This window comes from Drosophila erecta, unplaced genomic scaffold (assembly GCF_003286155.1).
Source record: "Drosophila erecta strain 14021-0224.00,06,07 unplaced genomic scaffold, DereRS2 tig00000055-arrow-pilon, whole genome shotgun sequence".
NCBI classification, from domain to species: domain Eukaryota; kingdom Metazoa; phylum Arthropoda; class Insecta; order Diptera; family Drosophilidae; genus Drosophila; species Drosophila erecta.
The window spans coordinates 19113512-19130331 of record NW_020825200.1 but is presented as its reverse complement, the minus strand read 5'-3'; the positions used below and the strand labels follow the sequence as shown (position 1 = coordinate 19130331).

Below are 16820 nucleotides of genomic sequence, written 5' to 3'. Positions count from 1 at the left end.
TGTTTGATTATAGACATCGACCTTTGGGGCGTTTCTTTAGAAAATGATTTTGTGTTTATCCAATTTAAATTGTAATACAATACTTTTTTCGGTGGGAACAGACACTTGTTAGAAAAATGTGAACGGACAAATTCAGTCTGTCCTATTTACAGCCTAAATATTTATACATATTTGATTCAACGAATTGCATGAATTGGGTTGTCTTCTAAATTCTATACACATATCTGCTTTGTGATGGCGTCATGTCCGCTTAAAATGTATCAAAACGTACAAAAGAATATCAATACTAGATCTTTGATTGCTGCGGGGCGAACATCTAGCAAGGAGATCAAAAAACTGCCATAATGCAGTGCCATATGTGGAATTCTCAATCCTCGTCGTCAAGTGTGAGTACTTTTGTCTGGAAACGCATTCGTTTGGTGTTCTTTACTACACCATTGGTGAGCAGGTTAACCCCGGGATTAGGACAGGGCAGTTCATTCCATAGGCGCTTCACGCGCACCACAGCTTCAGAGTTGAAGTCGTATCTCTTAGGCGCGGAAGATGGTTCAGGTACAGACGCAGTGGGTGGAAGTTTGCGTAGTTTGACAACTGGCTGCAGCTGGCGGCAGCTGTTATAGCTGCTCACACTGGCCCTATCGTCGACATCCTCGGCGGACCCCGCATTAGATTCACATCCATTGCCAGCCATCGAGCAGCCTCGCTTTTGTGGAGATTCTTCCTTGGATTTGGCAGTACGTAAACTAAAGTATGCGGTTATCTTAGTAAAAAAAAAACCATTTGATCGTTAATGTAATACCTTTCCTGTTTTTCATACTCGTTCAAAGTGGGGGGCGCTGCAGCGCATATTTTGCCCGGCTCTTCGGGGTGACTGCCAATGTCCTGACCTCTTAACCAATTATCGTATCGCTCTGGCTGGAAACGGCGTACGAAGGTCTCCATCGAGATTTTAACCATGTCGCTGCGACATCGGCAGATACTTGCCCGCTTACCGTACTCGATCCAACGCTTCGACGCAAAGTTGGTCGACTCGGCGCCGTTGAAGCCATGATTAAATCCGGCATGGTACCCGAAGGGAAATGTGATCATGATTTCGCCCGCCTCCTGAGTGATCTTGTTGTAAGGTATGTTGTGCTGGCGGAGCACCTTCGGGCTGATCATAGTCATCTTATGGCGAAGATAGGCATTGCACTCCTGGTAGTTCTCAGTGAAGGTTTCGTTTGCCAGCTTCTCTAGTCGTCTTCCATACGCCGGCGGAATGGCGTACCAGGTTTTTGGTGCTCCAAAATGCAGATAGTTAATGGAATACAGATCCATGTCCTCAGTATGCCAGGCAAATGAGCTCTTCCACATACCAAAGTAGAGGTAAGCCGTGTTCACGCCATCGATGATTATGTTGTAGTCGGTGTTGACCAGGTTTAATATGGTATCCAGTCGCCCAATGTTCCACACGTCTAGTTCTTCGTCACTCAGCGTTCCCTTGACATCGGCTGCGTACAATGGCGATATGTAGGTGATGTTTTTCCAGTACTTGCGTTCCAGATCCTCGTAGTCGAAGTGCTTTGGTGTCTGGTGAAGCTCGGAATTGGCCTTCTCCATAAACTGGCGCAACGTCATCTGCCGGCGCTGCTGGATGTTGATTTGCTGGTACACCCCGTGCGCCCTAAGTGTCAAATGTTTTCCTTGTTTGTGAGCATTGAGCCGTAAATAAGAAGCACTTACCCTGTGACCACTTGGCAGATCGGTGCTGGAATGGTCATGTTGATGTTCTCTATGTCGTAGCCCGACTTTCGGGGCACCCATTCCGCAGGTGGCTGTAGGTAAAAAAAAAACAAAATCAATTATATTTATGTGCAAAAAGTTGGGAGCTTGGCATGCTTACCTGTATTTTGGCCAAGCCGGCTAAGTGTGCTCCGCGGGACTCAATGTAGTCTATGTAGGCGGAAAAATTTTTGAATTCATCGTAGCTGGGACGGAAGGTCATGATGCGGGGCACTTTGTTCTGCTCTTCATCGCAGAATGAAGATCTCGTGGACATATTGAAGGAGCAACAAAAAATTAAGCAAGTGAAACTAATCTCCTTTGTCTAGTGTGACCAAACAACAAGAAGGAAAATTTGACAAAGAAAAATAATCCAAGATTCCGTTAAAAAATTGTTTTGCAAAATAATAAAAAGAAACGATTTTCTTTTTAAATAATTTACAAAATATATATATAAAACCAATAAGTAACGCTGTTGTGAGATGCTTGCATACCAAGTATCTTGTAAGCAGATAATAAAGTGCAATAATGGTAAGTTATGTGTAAAAATTAATGTACAAAATAATTTTCAGTGAAGCTTATTTTCTTCTGACAATTTTTGCTATCGGATAATTCAATTCCATTGATATGAAATTTAAATATTTAGTGGCAACTGAAACTTCATCAACTGACTGAAAATAAAAAGTCATTAGTAACAGTTTTCTACAACCAAAGTACCAAAAATAGGTCAACATCCTGTTCTGGTAAGTAGAACATTAGGGTAATATTAAAAAAAAAACAAAAAAGGGAGAGATTGATATAACAAGTTCTGAAACTGGAACTTTTCATATTGAATATAGCCTTTTATTACAGAAATGCAAGGAATATGAAAAACATTGTTCATAATAATAATCATGAAAAAATTCACTTCATGCTACATGCATAGAGACAGATTCATTATATGTTTTTATTGAGGAACCGAAAATGGAAGTAAAGATAAGTAATGAACATTAAATTAGACAATTAATCGATAAAAGAAATGAACATGAAGTAAACATGGCCAACGATAGCTTATCCTAAGAAACTTAGATGCAATTTGAAATTGGTTTTTATTTTAAAATGGCTACAGATATAAATAGCTATAGATATTTTAAATACAATTTTATTTTTTATAAATGACCACCCAAATTTAAGAAGTTTAAGAAGAATTTATGGAAGTGGCACACTCCGCAGTGATAAAGATTTAACGCCACTTTAAAGATTCCGAAACATCTTTGTTTGAATTATAAATAACGTGGTACTTTTTCCTTATATAATATTTAATTACCCCGGCGAAAGCCTTGAAGGCTGAGACATATCTTAGCTATAAAGGCTTTCCCCAGAATCTTCTGGGCAGCAAAAGTGTTGACAGCCTTAATCGGAAGCTATAAAACAATTAGACCAGGATAATCAACAAATCTTGCACAATTCTGTGAAAAACTCCACACAATAAGAGATAAGACAGGTGCAGGACAGTAACATGCGATATATACACGTGTATGTATGAGATTACCCTTTCTATACTAATGACTGAACCAATATTTGTAACCACCAGGCAGATGCGATCGTTTGGGTTCAATCGGTTACAAATAAAATCAAAGCGAAGACATAATGTAATTTGCATTGTATTGGACGCGGGGCAAGTGCCGGTTTATGGCTTTATGATTATTATCGCGATATTGTCGCGTAGCCACGCGGGTACTTGAGAAATGGAGGCGGAGGCGCCTGTAATCAGGAACTTGAGTTTTTGTGGTATCAGTATAAAAGCAAAAGGTACAACATTCGCTCTGGCAGTTTAACATCGCTTTCGGGGCCAGGAACTTCGGCCGATATTTACTTCACCGAGTTATAAAAAAAAATCAGTGAGAGACCTAAAATGGGGTTCGAACCCTCTGAGGATAAGGCAAGGCGTAAGTTTCGGATCAAAGAGAAAATCACTGTTGCCGAATGGCGTGAGAGTGATGATTAAAAAGCTTGCAAATACCATTTCTCATATACTTCGCAGTAATAGTGAAGTATAGAAAACTTTCAAAAACAAATATTACATTTTAAGTGTTAATAGGGTTGATAACGTTAATAAGGTGAACCTAAAAATACTTAGTTACTGGAAACGAACAATATTGCAATTACAATATTGACAATGATTTTGTGCATGAGAGATATTTTATGGATTAGCTTGGCAGAAATGTTATAATTTTGTTGTTTTATGCCATCTTACAAGAAAATATTAAGAATAAATATTTTCGTTAATACAACGCAAAGGACTATCAGTTACCATCGATCCATTTAAAATCGGGATCCCTTGCCACAACTTGATTAAATTTAATCACTGTTGACTGTGGACGTTTAAGTAGTGACGGTGCTAAGGCGACCACTACCTATATATGAACATATGCACACAAAGAAATAAAATGACCGGGTGGCCAATTAAATATTTTTATAAAGCGGGGCGATTAAATACATTTTAAATTTAAAACAATATTGCAAAACTGTATTTATAAAAGTCATCAAAATCATTCTTCGCCACAAAAGTTAATATCAACACTTCTGTATGTTGAGGGTGCGTTCGTCACTTGTTTGATCTTAAAGGCACAGCCAACTTATAGAACACTATCAGTTATACCGCTGCTCTCTTAATCTTACCCTGACTGCTCTTCATATAACACTAGACCTACCCTAAGAGTTTATTCAATGATATTATAATCCAGACGTCTGGCCATATTTGCGAACCATATCTTGATACATTGTTTATCAGACATCTGCCGAGACTTAAGATTTTATGAAGATCAACAGAGATAAATAAGTTTGACACAAAGAAAATATTTATTATCTGCGCGAAGGTTGGAAAACGTGTTCATCTGCAAGGCACGAATTTTGGGGACCTAATCCGAAGATCCATCCAGTTCATAGGAGGTAATCAAAGTTTACGATTTTCACACGTTAGGCCCCACTGTGGTATCTCCTCCACTACGGGAACTTTTCCATTGAGAGCAGAGCAGCAATTTTTTTTTCCTCATTGGCAGACGTAAATGATAATGAAAATATTATTATAATAAAACCGAAAGAGTTTCGACGGACCCGTAATTAATGAAATCATCATTATCAGAGCATTGTTAAACGGCAATAAACTGTAGATTAAGGTCCTAGAAAATATCGAACAAGTGACAACAATTTGCACCGTGCATTTATAATGGGGCAATCAATAAATCGGATGGCCAGACACTAGTTAAATCCGTAACCGATCAGACATGGTTTATTATTCCACTGGAGAGAGAAGGCCCCTGCTAGTCAGAGCAGTTGCGAATCCACTTAGGAAATTAGCCTGTAACAACAACCAAATGAGTGTAAATTCAATCTCAAAACTATATCATCATTTACATTTCCATTTCAGCTAGAGGTCTTGGCGTGCGACACTGGCAGGCGGTTCTTCTATTCGTGGGCATGATGATCAACTACTTCCAGCGGGTAAACATCTCGGCTGGCATTGTGCCCATGACGCAGTCCACCGCGGGTGCTCCATTCTATAGTTGGGGTACGTCGGACAAGTCCCTGATCCTCAGCAGCTTTTTCTGGGGCTATGTGATCTCCCAGGTGCCGGCAGGTAAATAGCTGGACTCTGACCAAGAGCTACTTACCACCTCATTCACAATTTTGTAGGACTCCTTGCCAAGCGATTTGGAGCCAAGTTAGTGCTGGGTCTGGCGACTGCAATCGGCGGTATTTTGTGCTTCTTCCATCCCATTGCAGCCAAAAGTGGGTGGCAGAGTATCTGTGTCTTGCGTGTACTTACCGGACTGGTCCAAGGAACAGTTTATCCGTGTGTCCACACGCTACTGGCTAAGTGGGTGCCACGCACGGAGCGGGGACTCCTGACCACTGGCGTTTATTCGGGAGCACAGTTCGGAACGGCTGTTATCCTAGTCACCAGTGGCTTTATCTTCGAATCCAGCATGGGCTGGCCAGGTTTGTTCTACCTTTCCGGAGGTCTGAGCCTGGCTTGGGCGCTGCTTTTCTTCTGGCAGGCGGCTAATGAGCCTGCTACAGCCAGCAGGATTAGCAAAGGCGAGGTGGAGTATATCGAAAGCCTTACGGGAAGCAACAGCGCCAGTCAGGTGAGTGAGGATGTGATACGACCATTGAAAATGAATTGTAATGGTGCAACCTTTTCATTCAGTCTATGCCTGTGCCCTGGATGTCGATCTTTAGGTCCCCAGCCTTCTACGGTCTGCTGGCAGCCCATTGTGGATTCACCTGGGGCTTCTACACGCTACTCACTGAAATGCCCACGTACATGAGCAAGGTCCTGCAGCTTAATGTCAAGTCCAATGCCTTCCTTTCCTCGCTGCCGTACTTTGCTATGGGCCTGCTCTGCTTTGTGGTCAGTCCCATATCGGATCTGCTCATCAACCGAGGGACCATATCGATCACCACGGGTCGAAAGCTGTTTAATTCGATTGGACAGTGGGGACCGATGGCTTGTTTGATCGGACTGGGGTACATGACATCCGAAGAGAAAACGTGGGCCATTGTTCTGCTGACGCTGGCAGTGGGCATCAATGCAGGCTGTTCCTGCGGATATCTTATCAATCACATCGACCTGTCGCCCAACTTTGCAGGCCCCATGATGGGAGTTACCAACGGGATTGCAGGAGTGACCTCCATAATAGCTCCTTTAGTGGTGGGAGCGATTGTATCGGATGAGGAGGATCCCAGCCAGTGGCGAATAGTGTTCTTTATTACAGGAGGAATTTATCTAGTGTGCAACGCTATTTTTCTGATATTTGGCAAGGCCACCGTTCAGAAGTGGAACGAAACGTCATCGACGTCTAGCACGATGACGCTTCGCAACCACCAGGAGAACGATTCAAAAACCATTGTTCCAACGTCAGATAAAGACATTCTGTTCTGATCCCACGACCTGCACCTGGACGCTATGTACATTCTTGTTAATTGTAGTAATTATAAGTTATTATTATTTAAGCCTGCCGCTGAGATAGCGATATTTGGATATGCCTAGCTATAACTAAAGATAAAGGTTTATGTTTACGCTTATGCTTAGGGAAGCTTAATATGACTCAGTTGTGTGATAATATGACTTTACTATTTGTGGCACGTTTCGAAGGTGCTTAAGTCGCTTTAAATATGTCAATAAATGAGTTGTGTATGCATACAGCATATTAATAAATATTTACAGCCATGTGCCATCGCCAGAATGTATGGTTTAATTAGCCATTGCTGACATTGAATCGCACCGACTTCGTCGCCTGTTACTTGACTTTTTGCTGCAGTAGTCGCTGCTCGTTCAGGCGCTGATTTATGCGTCGCGTATTGGCCATCGAGTGGATGATGGTCCACAGGGCCAAGGACCAACCTAGCAGGATGGTGCCGCACAACACCGGACCGTAAGCGTTAGCCTGGCCTACCGGAATCTCGGCACGCAGCGGCATCTTCAGCTGGCAGTCCACGTGCACCCGCCTCCAGTTGCAGCGCTCCAGATTAGCCATGGTCGTGGGCTGGCCATCCTTGACGTGGTTCTCGTCGAAACGGCTTTCCGGCGCATTAAGGCAGTAGAGCTTATCGGGCCGGGCAACTAAGTCGTTCTCGATGAGCGCACTATCAGCCATCGGACAATTGAGATAGAGCTCGGGTAAGGGTATGGCCACCGTGGCCGCCGATCTGTGAGGATTAGTTGATTAGTCCAGTGGACGAAAGCAATTCAGAATTCAAGATCACCACACCGCTTATCACTGGGGGCATGGTAGCGAAAATGCACGGGTAGAGCCAGCGATTCCGTAATCTTTGGTGTTCCGCGCAGTAAAACGGAGAAGGGCTGTGCACGTTCCGTGGCCACTTCAATGTTGACGAACTTGGGGTAGATGGCGTTCAACTGGGAACGAAAATCTTCATAGTAATCCTTTTTACATTAATTACCAAGATAACGCACCCTCTTCAAACGCTGCAGGTCATCCAGTTCGTCTGTGCTTATGTAAATGGATGCTGGCAAATCTTGGAGCAGCATATACTCGCAGTCCTTGCCTACCAGGGGAATGTCGAACCGCAGACGGTAGTTAAGGGTCCTGCATAAACAAATATCACTTTAATTTAGGTAATCCATAGCCCGCTCTCTATTAGAAAAACCTGTGCATGCCGGCTTTGTCCATTTCCACATGAACAATAGGTGGTTCAATTGGTACATAACAATTGCCCGCTCCTCCCAGTAAGCACACAACAAAAGTAAGCAATAAACACTTGTTAATTCTCTTCGAATGCATTTTTTTTAAACTAACTTAACTTAAATGCAACTCAAGTAAATTGTAAATAAAAACATTTCGGCCAGGGCTGTCGTGTAACTTCAATTTATTCAGCGTTGCCACATCAAATACATACTACAAAGGCGCTCCATTTAAAAATGCTTATCAGCGATTTCTATCCTTATACATGGCGGATCCTTGTCGCGCCAATTTGTCTGCCATTTCGTTGCCCTCTATGCCCTTGTGGGCCTCCACGTAGTTCTGGTGATATAATCTGAATTAAGGTATAATCGAGTACGTTATTTTATATAGTTACGAACCCATTTCACGGTAATGTTGTTGCTCTGAAGCAGGTTATCTAGTTCCTTAAAGTCAACAACGTTTTTCACAGGTTGATTGTTCTTTAGAGTCCAACCCCTGTTTTTCCAACCCGTAACCCACAAGGTTATGGAGTTAATTAGAAAGTGGGAGTCTGTGCTAATGCATAGCTTCTGTATTCCCAAATCAATGGCGGTTTTTATGGCATAAATGGCCGCTTGTATTTCACCCACATTATTTGTAACGCGACCTTCCACAGGCTTGGCTGCGTTTCTTTAAATAATTTAAAGTTTATAAGTAGAGTTATTGATTTTCAGTTACCACTTACAGCTGATGATTCTTGCCAAAATAAACACCATAGCCGGCACAGGCGTCGGGTCGTCCATTGCCTATGCATGAGCCATCTGTGTACACAATTACATAGCCCTCTGCATCGATTTCAAACTGGAATGCACCCACTTGCTTGAGTCCAGCGGCTTCTATGACCTGAGAGGCATGTCGTGGGATCTTGTTCCGGTTATCACTGCTGTGCGTGCCCTTCCGCTTGCGATTTAGAATGTCTGCCTGAAAGAAACTATGTTTAACTTTCTCAAGATAATGTACTTTGGTCTCCTACTAAGTTGCTACTATCAGATGGCATGGGATCTCCCTCCACCTCATTCATGGCAGCATTCTGAAAGGAGAGATGGTCAGGAATCACGATTTAAGCATATGTATGTATTCATGCTTACCAGATCATCCTCTGCTTGATCGTGATTCTCTTCGGGCCACTCCTCTGTGTACTTGGGGTTCCCAATCACTCCTGTACTGTTCTTCCAACTGGCTAGTGCTGCCTGTCCCCTGCCCAGCGGCACGGCCACATCCTGTGGTGCATACGACTTACAGCCATTAACGAACTGATCCGCTTCCTGGCGCGTTTTAAACTTCTTGTATTTGGCGTTCTTATAACCCTTGACCTGCTCCTCGCACTCTGCCCAAGAGTCGTAGACTCCAGTCCTTCGCCCACTGGCTACAGCGTAAAAGGCCATCGCGCAGTGTTTTGAGAAAAAATACCGCTGGTGTAACATAATTTTGTTGCGTCGTCTATCGAAACATGTAGCACGGCCTTGCCGGATGTACGAGTGTAAACAAACCCGGCGAGTTGCCAGACCAATCGTATTGCGGTGAAAAGTGGGAGTGGGAAAAAGTACATTTGTCAATTTTACTGGAGGTTTTCCTAAAACATCGTCATGTACCAGCCGCCTTTGCCACCGACTCCAGTCCAGCCACCCCCTCCCCCGCCCCCACCTCCACCAGAAGAAGATCTATCTCCGCCGGGAGTAGGTGTTTCCTCGCACAACTATTCGTCAAATGAATCGCATTCTCACAGCTCGAAGCCTTTGGATTACGTCTATCCGGAGACACCGGCTCCATATGCCAGCTTCGTCCCCAGCTATGATCAGTACCAGCAACCAGCACCGTACGGCTACGAGGGATATGTTTATAACGAACCAGCACAGAAGTACGGTGGCCAGGAGCCCCCTTACCAATACCAATACCCGGCATCCGGATCATCCTTCCCATATGAAAGCTATAAATATCCTGACCGCTATCCAGCCTACGCGTCCAACTACCGACATCCATCCGAAAGGCAGAGGTACAATTCCCATAGCTCCAGTCAAGGCTACCACCATTATCCTGGCTATAGCTCGGGAAGACGGTACGAACAGAGACATGATCAGGAACACCGTCATATTCAGGAGACCCGATATACCCACGAGCCACGACACGGACACTATGCCCACAGGCCGCCAAAAGGGTCACAACACGGCTACTATGGGTCCGCCAGGAACCCGGCTAGTGAGGAGTATTCCCAACGCAGCTATCACGAGAGGGTGAAAAGTGAGCCCTTAGAGAAGACTAGGGCCAAACCGAAGGTGGAGACCGAAAGGGACCGTCTGCTGAAACAGTGGTGTTCTAACTTCTGTGAAAAACCGGAGGACTATGTGAAAAAGATGAACGCCCTCAGTGAGGCGGATGCTCAAGTCGAATCCTGGGTGCGATCTTCGCCAGCGGAGCTCTACTACGAGCGCACCAAGAGTGAAAACGAGGTCAGCGGTCGGGCGCGACTGCAAAAGCTGTGCAACCTGTTCGAAGAGGAGCTGCTGCGGAGAGCGGAGCGCGTGCGCGAGAAGCTACCCGTTTACGTGCCGCCTCCAAGAAAGGCTCGCCGGCGTGTTTGCAAGCACAAGCACAAGTCGGAGGCCTGCTCTTCGTCCTCCTCCTCCGATGACGACTCCGACGAAGACGCTTTTAAGATCGAACAGGACTGCTGCATGGAGGAGCTTTCGCGCAAGGTGCAACACCCACAGCGTGTGCACGCAGATCTTTGGCACAACGACGCCGGTGAGATGAACGACGGTCCTCTATGCCGCTGTTCAGCCAAGTCTCGGCGCATTGGCATTCGGCACGGCATATATCCGGGCGAGACTGGCTACAAGGTGTGCGATCCAAACAGCAACAATGCAGGCAAGCTGTTCCACTACAGGATCAGCATCTCACCGCCCACTAATTTTCTGACAAAGACACCAACCATTATCAAGCATGATGAGCACGAGTTCCTATTCGAGGGCTTCTCACTTCTCTCGCATGTACGCCTCACCGATCTCCCCGTCTGCAAGGTGATCCGCTTCAACATCGAGTACACCATTGAGTACGATGAGGAGAAGATGCCAGAGAACTTCACTATCCATGAGCTTGACCTTTTCTGTAAGTAAAATTGAGGTTTACTTTATAAGCATTACTTACATCTCATCTCAAATTCAGTCAAATACCTGTTTCATGAACTGCTGGAACTGGTGGACTTTAATCTAATGCCCAACTTAGCGTCCGGAAGCGTCGAGGAATCCTGCCCAGCCTTCCACTTCTTTCCGCGTTTCGTCCGAGACCTCCCAGATAATGGAAAGGAGGTTTTGGCCATGGTCGAAGTACTCCGCTACTTGCTGGACAATTCCGCACAGCTAGTGGAACGTCAGCAGCTGCTGCATCTTAACCAGATTAGTCAGAGCGAGTGGCAAAACTACGTGGACTTCATAAAGGGAATGCTGGTCACAAAGCCGGGTTATAAGCCGTGTTCGCTCCGTGTTGACCAACTGGACAGGAATAACTCCGATTTGCCCGAGTGCGTAGATCGCGAGACTGGAATCTCACACCCGGCGATCGTGCACTTCGGCATTCGTCCGCCGCAGCTAAGCTACGCGGGAAATCCAGAGTACCAGAAAGCGTGGCGAGAGTACGTTAAGTTCCGTCATCTTATGGCCAACATGTCGAAGCCCTCTTTCAAGGACAAGCGCAAGTTAGAGGAGAAGGAGCAGCGCCTTCAGGAAATGCGAACTCAAGGGCGCATGAAACGTAATATCACTGTGGCGATCAGTTCAGAGGGCTTCTATCGCACTGGCATTATGTGCGATGTTGTGCAGCATGCCATGTTGATTCCTGTCCTAACAGGTCACCTTCGCTTTCACAAGTCACTTGACTTGCTAGAGGAGAGTATTGGATACCGATTTAAAAATCGGTATCTCCTCCAATTGGCGCTGACGCATCCCTCCTATAAGGAGAACTACGGTACCAATCCGGATCATGCCCGAAACTCACTGACGAACTGCGGAATTCGACAGCCGGAGTACGGAGATCGCAAGATTCACTACATGAACACACGGAAGCGGGGAATAAATACCTTAGTGAGCATTATGTCCCGATTTGGTAAGGATCATGAAACTGTTTCGAACATAACCCACAACGAGAGACTGGAGTTCCTCGGTGATGCTGTGGTAGAATTCCTAAGCTCGATCCATCTATTTTTTATGTTCCCCGAACTGGAGGAGGGTGGTTTGGCCACTTATCGGGCGGCAATTGTCCAAAACCAGCACTTGGCACTGTTGGCCAAAAAGCTACAACTGGAAGAATTTATGCTGTACGCACACGGATCCGACCTGTGCCACGAGTTGGAACTGCGCCACGCCATGGCCAACTGTTTTGAAGCTCTAATGGGTGCTCTTCTGCTGGATGGAGGAATCAAGGTGGCAGATGAGGTGTTCACAGATGCCCTCTTCCGGCAGGATGAAAAACTACTGAGTATCTGGAAGAATCTGCCGGAACACCCGTTACAGGAACAAGAGCCACTTGGGGATCGCAGTTGTATTGATTCCTACCGGGTGCTTAAGGAGTTAACTAAATTCGAGGACTCAATTGGAATCAAGTTTAAGCACATTCGACTTTTGGCTCGTGCTTTTACCGATCGTTCCATTGGATTTACCCACTTGACCCTTGGGTCCAATCAGCGACTAGAGTTCTTGGGCGACACGGTGCTGCAGCTTATTTGCTCGGAGTACCTGTATCGTCACTTCCCTGAGCACCACGAGGGTCACTTGTCCCTGCTACGCTCCTCATTGGTCAATAACCGCACACAAGCGGTGGTCTGCGATGATTTGGGAATGCCTAAATATGCCGTGTATGCCAATCCCAAGGCTGATTTGAAGACTAAAGATCGTGCTGATCTTCTGGAGGCCTTCCTCGGCGCCCTGTACGTGGACAAGGGTCTCTTGTATTGCGAGCAGTTTTGCCACGTATGTTTGTTCCCGCGACTTCAGTTGTTTATCATGAATCAGGACTGGAACGATCCTAAGTCAAAGCTGCAGCAGTGCTGCCTCACCCTTCGCACAATGGATGGCGGCGAGCCGGACATCCCCTACTACAAGGTGGTGGAGGCCAGTGGTCCAACCAATACGCGGGTATATAAGGTGGCCGTTTATTTCCGCTCAAAGCGGCTGGCCACTTCAAGTGGCTCCTCAATTCAACAGGCAGAGATGAACGCTGCTAAGCAGGCGCTCGAGAATTCGAGAGACCTGTTTCCCCAGCTGGATCACCAAAAGCGCGTGATCGCCAAGAGCATAAAGAAACAAACGGGCAACGAGTTGGACAACGAAAGTGATCGGCAGCACCAAGAGGAAAAGATCAAGCGGCCCAAATATGCGGCTCCGCTTCAGGATGAGAGCCATCTTCCTAAGCAATATCGCATGCACGAGAACATTTCAAGCGACGAGTTGCCGGAAGACGAAGAATTTGAAAGCACTGCTCCCAAGAGCCCAACAAGTAAGTTAATAGATTCAGTGTGCAGTGATAAAAAGCTCTATAGGTAACTTCTTCGTTTCTAGTGCCCTTAAAAAGCAACAGAAGTGGGAATAGCAGCAGCAGCAGCAGCAACAGCAGTAGTGATAGCGATGGATCAATATCTGCTCCGAAGTGCAAACGACGATTAAAGAATAGTTCCTCAGTATCTTCGCAAACTTCATTGGGATAAACAGCTTCGTGGATGCTATAGAAGTAGGGTCCCAAGTTTAGTAAGAGTATTGTAGGGACGGCGTGAAAATGTTATGGGTTATCTTAATAAAGCGACAATATAAAAAATACCATTATTTTGATGCTTCAAATATTGTCCTTAAAAAAAATTTCCCCTTTCCTACCAGGGTATTTAACTTTCTAAGCAAAGATTACTTTGTCTCTGGCGTTTTTTCCTAATCAAAACAAAAAAAGCAAAAAAAAAATAACCAAGTCGAATTTTGGTAAATATTTTAGCCAATTTAAACTTAACACGGTTGCCCTTCGTACAATATTGTGAACAAAGCGAAATGATATCCGATGCTGGCAGTCTCACACCCAGCGTTATTTGAACAAGGAAAGCCGACGTCCCAGTCCGGAACGCCCTGCACCACTAACCGCGTTGGTTATATGGCTCATTTCGGGAAGATTGTGGATGTCGCCGCGCGCGGCTACAGAAGGCGGGGAGCTCAGGAGACGTTGGGCAACGCGTTGGATGTCGGCAGCAGTAACACTTTCTGCAAAATTAAATGACGAGTTAATTGATATGCATTGATTGAGTCATAGATGCTTTTACCAATTTCCTTGATAAAATGCTGCGGGCGTTTTCGCTGCCCCGTTACCAGTACTTGGCGTCCCACGTCCTCGAACACAACAGGTCTCGACTCTAGGTTCATCAGCAACATGGACTGAAGTTGGATCTTTGAGCGCATAAGCTCTTCACGGCCTGGCTCCGCGGCCATGCCCATCATCTCGCGGGTCAACACCTCGACCATGTCGTTCATGTGCTGTGGCGGTGCGCTACCGTGAACACAGAAGAGCCCAGTGTCGGCGTAAGCATGATTGTAGGCCGTGGCGCTGTACATCCAGTGATAGCGGTTTAGCACCTTGGTATACAGGCGCGAGTACATGCCCTTGCCAGGACCGCCGGCGGAGAAGGATCCACCACCACCCATCATTATATTCAGGACGCACAGGGGAACGAAGTCCTTGTCCTGGTGGGAACAGCCCTCGAATCCGAGGACTACGTGGGCTAGCTCTGGTAACCCAGCGGCCGCATAGATTGGGATTTCGCATTGTTCCTATGGACAATTGATGTTTGTTAAAGAATTTGTCAAAGTATTATTGCACCCACCTTTACTAATCCGCCAGTGTATTGCGCAATAGACGTATCTACTTGCTTGGGTCCAGAGTCCGCCAAGGCTTCCGTCTCCCAGATGGCTTTGTCCTCCACAAAGTATCTTTGCACATGGTTAACCAGCTCATCGTGATCCACCTGTAATGTTATTCTTGAATTGAAATATTCAGAAGTGATTTGGTAGACTTACGCCCACACCAGCGATGACCATGCGCGTAGGGGAGTGATGGTACTTAAGATAGTTCATTAGCACCTCCCGGTTTATGTGGTCCAGGTTCTCAAGTGGACATAGCTTAGGCAGGCCCAAAGTATTGTCCCTGAATGCTGCTGCGTGGATCATGTCCATCAGTATGGGCTCCTGCTCCGGCCGCATGCCCAGAGTCTCCAACTCAAAGTTAACAGCACGCCTGGCCAGACTCACCTCCTGGTCGCAAAGTGTGGGCCGCAAGGTGACGTCTGCCAGCAGGCGCGTTACGGAATCAATGGCCCGACTGTCGATGCTGGCGGCATAAATGAGCGTGTCCCGCGAGCTCTGGCAGTCGCAAATGCCACCGTTCTTCTCCAGCTCCTTAAGAATGGCGTCCTTGTTGGGAAAGTTTACTGTAGACTTTGGAATGGGTAGCCGAGTTAGATGAGATCCTACATTACATAAGCGCAACTTCACTCACATTAAAGGCTAGCTTTTCAAGAAAGTGCGAAACGCCGCTAGGGTACGCTACTTCGTAGCGCGGGCCAGAGTCGATAACCAGGCCCACAGTACAGAACTGCCCGTACCGCGGTTCTGAAGCGATCCGCAGACCGTTCGGCAGCGTCGTTACTTTCGTAATAGCACTCTCCGCCAGTGGAGCTGCGTAAACGGCCTCCGGCAGGTTGGGCAGTGGGTCGGTGAGGGGAGGCAGGTTGGTGACAATCTCCTTGGAAGGCGTGTTCACCTTCTGTGTCCCATCACTTGTACGTACGCCGCCGGTTATCTGGCCTATCCCGGTGCCACTGCCCACCTCGTCGCCGCCCAGACTGGTCACCTTGGTGGCCATGCGTCGTGGAAACCTGCATTGTGTTTAGGTACATGGCACTTATTAGATTCGCCGGCTCCATAACAGCCCACTTTTCACCACCCCGCGAGATTCTTACGTGCGCCAGGTGTGCCTGAGCATTTTCAGCATGCCGATGCTGCGCCCGTTCATCATGTGTTGGTGATTTGGCTTTTGTAACGGTATTTACAGAATTATGTGAATTATATTTGAATTTGATTCAGAAACACATTTTTTTTACGCTTTTAAACGAATGAATTTCGAAGAAAAAAATGTTGACTTCTTCTTCTTCTGCTCTAGACATAAGTGTCAGTCACACGGAAATGGAAATTTAGGGATGCGTGCATAGCAGGGTTGCCAGATCGCTGGCGGTTTGATTTACCGTTGAAAAAATAAATTGTTTTAACGTTTTCAGAAAGGGATTTTATTTGCGAATAATACAGATATTATGGCCGGAACTAATCAAAATTGAAACGCCTCTTGCCATCGAATCTATAGCCATAGGCCGCCGCGTTCTTGGTGTCCACCAGCGCTGGGTTCCGGTGCTTGAAGAAACTGCCATGCCCGTGCGCGGGTCGCGAGGCGCTATTGGGGATTCCCTCCACCTCACGGGGGTAAAAGGCCTCGAACATCCCCTCTGGCGGCAGGCAGCACTCGGCTATCTTGGGATCATTAGGATCGTAGGCAGCCACCCTTCCTGGTCCCAAAAGCACGGCCAATCCGAGCACAAACAAAGTCTTGATCAATAACGTAATTACGCTCATTATCGCACAATTGCTCTCACAAGCGGGCAGGTAACTTTTACTTTTGGCTGACTGAACCCGTTTAAGTCCGACTTCATGCGCCGGTGGCTTTTGTGAACTGAAGTGATATTGACCAAACGATGGTGAGTATACATATATTGCACCTATGTACATACAATGTAGGTATGAAAGCAGTTGCTTAAGT

General features: G+C 46.1%; 7 protein-coding genes across 10 annotated transcripts; 2 read left to right on the top strand and 5 right to left on the bottom strand.

Annotated features, from left to right (window-relative positions):
- Positions 1-31: 31 nt before the first annotated feature.
- Positions 32-2115, bottom strand: LOC6542450 (probable lysine-specific demethylase 4A). The gene is made up of 4 exons (XM_001970520.3): positions 1883-2115; positions 1723-1814; positions 800-1663; positions 32-743 (listed from the first exon to the last, which is right to left on the bottom strand). Exons 1-4 carry the CDS (start codon positions 2036-2038, stop codon positions 368-370), a joined length of 1488 nt encoding a protein of 495 aa, XP_001970556.1. The 5' UTR covers positions 2039-2115; the 3' UTR covers positions 32-367.
- A 1455-nt stretch (positions 2116-3570) lies between these two features.
- On the top strand, positions 3571-6987 carry LOC6541600 (putative inorganic phosphate cotransporter). 3 transcript variants are annotated; one of them, XM_001970519.3, is made up of 4 exons: positions 3571-3689; positions 5171-5380; positions 5437-5891; positions 5954-6987. In XM_001970519.3, the coding sequence occupies exons 1-4, from the start codon at positions 3656-3658 to the stop codon at positions 6686-6688; spliced, it is 1434 nt and encodes a 477-aa protein (XP_001970555.1). In that variant the 5' UTR covers positions 3571-3655; the 3' UTR covers positions 6689-6987. The 3 variants fall into 3 exon arrangements, with proteins under 3 accessions (XP_001970555.1, XP_026834088.1, XP_015014738.1); XM_026978287.1 differs by lacking the exon at positions 3571-3689 and adding an exon at positions 4627-4692; XM_015159252.2 differs by lacking the exon at positions 3571-3689 and adding an exon at positions 4686-5103.
- Positions 6732-8083, bottom strand: LOC6543216. Of its 2 annotated transcripts, none has more exons than XM_001970518.3 (4): positions 7918-8083; positions 7724-7856; positions 7518-7666; positions 6732-7455 (listed from the first exon to the last, which is right to left on the bottom strand). In XM_001970518.3, the coding sequence occupies exons 1-4, from the start codon at positions 8049-8051 to the stop codon at positions 7047-7049; spliced, it is 825 nt and encodes a 274-aa protein (XP_001970554.2). In that variant the 5' UTR covers positions 8052-8083; the 3' UTR covers positions 6732-7046. The 2 variants fall into 2 exon arrangements, with proteins under 2 accessions (XP_001970554.2, XP_026834089.1); XM_026978288.1 differs by having other exon boundaries at positions 7282-7455; positions 7513-7666; positions 7918-8067.
- A 36-nt stretch (positions 8084-8119) lies between these two features.
- Positions 8120-9437, bottom strand: LOC26526305 (ribonuclease H1). The gene is made up of 5 exons (XM_015160000.2): positions 9080-9437; positions 8965-9021; positions 8677-8912; positions 8351-8621; positions 8120-8291 (listed from the first exon to the last, which is right to left on the bottom strand). Exons 1-5 carry the CDS (start codon positions 9413-9415, stop codon positions 8196-8198), a joined length of 996 nt encoding a protein of 331 aa, XP_015015486.2. The 5' UTR covers positions 9416-9437; the 3' UTR covers positions 8120-8195.
- Positions 9438-9495: 58 nt separating this feature from the next.
- On the top strand, positions 9496-13896 carry LOC6542597 (ribonuclease 3). Its single transcript, XM_001970517.3, has 3 exons — positions 9496-11096; positions 11154-13478; positions 13541-13896. The coding sequence occupies exons 1-3, from the start codon at positions 9578-9580 to the stop codon at positions 13684-13686; spliced, it is 3990 nt and encodes a 1329-aa protein (XP_001970553.1). The 5' UTR covers positions 9496-9577; the 3' UTR covers positions 13687-13896.
- A 42-nt stretch (positions 13897-13938) lies between these two features.
- Positions 13939-16188, bottom strand: LOC6541714 (mitochondrial-processing peptidase subunit alpha). Its single transcript, XM_001970516.3, has 6 exons — positions 15973-16188; positions 15510-15888; positions 15032-15448; positions 14839-14979; positions 14281-14785; positions 13939-14221 (listed from the first exon to the last, which is right to left on the bottom strand). The coding sequence occupies exons 1-6, from the start codon at positions 16026-16028 to the stop codon at positions 14049-14051; spliced, it is 1671 nt and encodes a 556-aa protein (XP_001970552.1). The 5' UTR covers positions 16029-16188; the 3' UTR covers positions 13939-14048.
- LOC6542861 lies at positions 16028-16753 on the bottom strand. Its single transcript, XM_001970515.3, has one exon. The coding sequence runs from the start codon at positions 16634-16636 to the stop codon at positions 16331-16333; it is 306 nt and encodes a 101-aa protein (XP_001970551.1). The 5' UTR covers positions 16637-16753; the 3' UTR covers positions 16028-16330.
- Between the last annotated feature and the right edge of the window lie 67 nt (positions 16754-16820).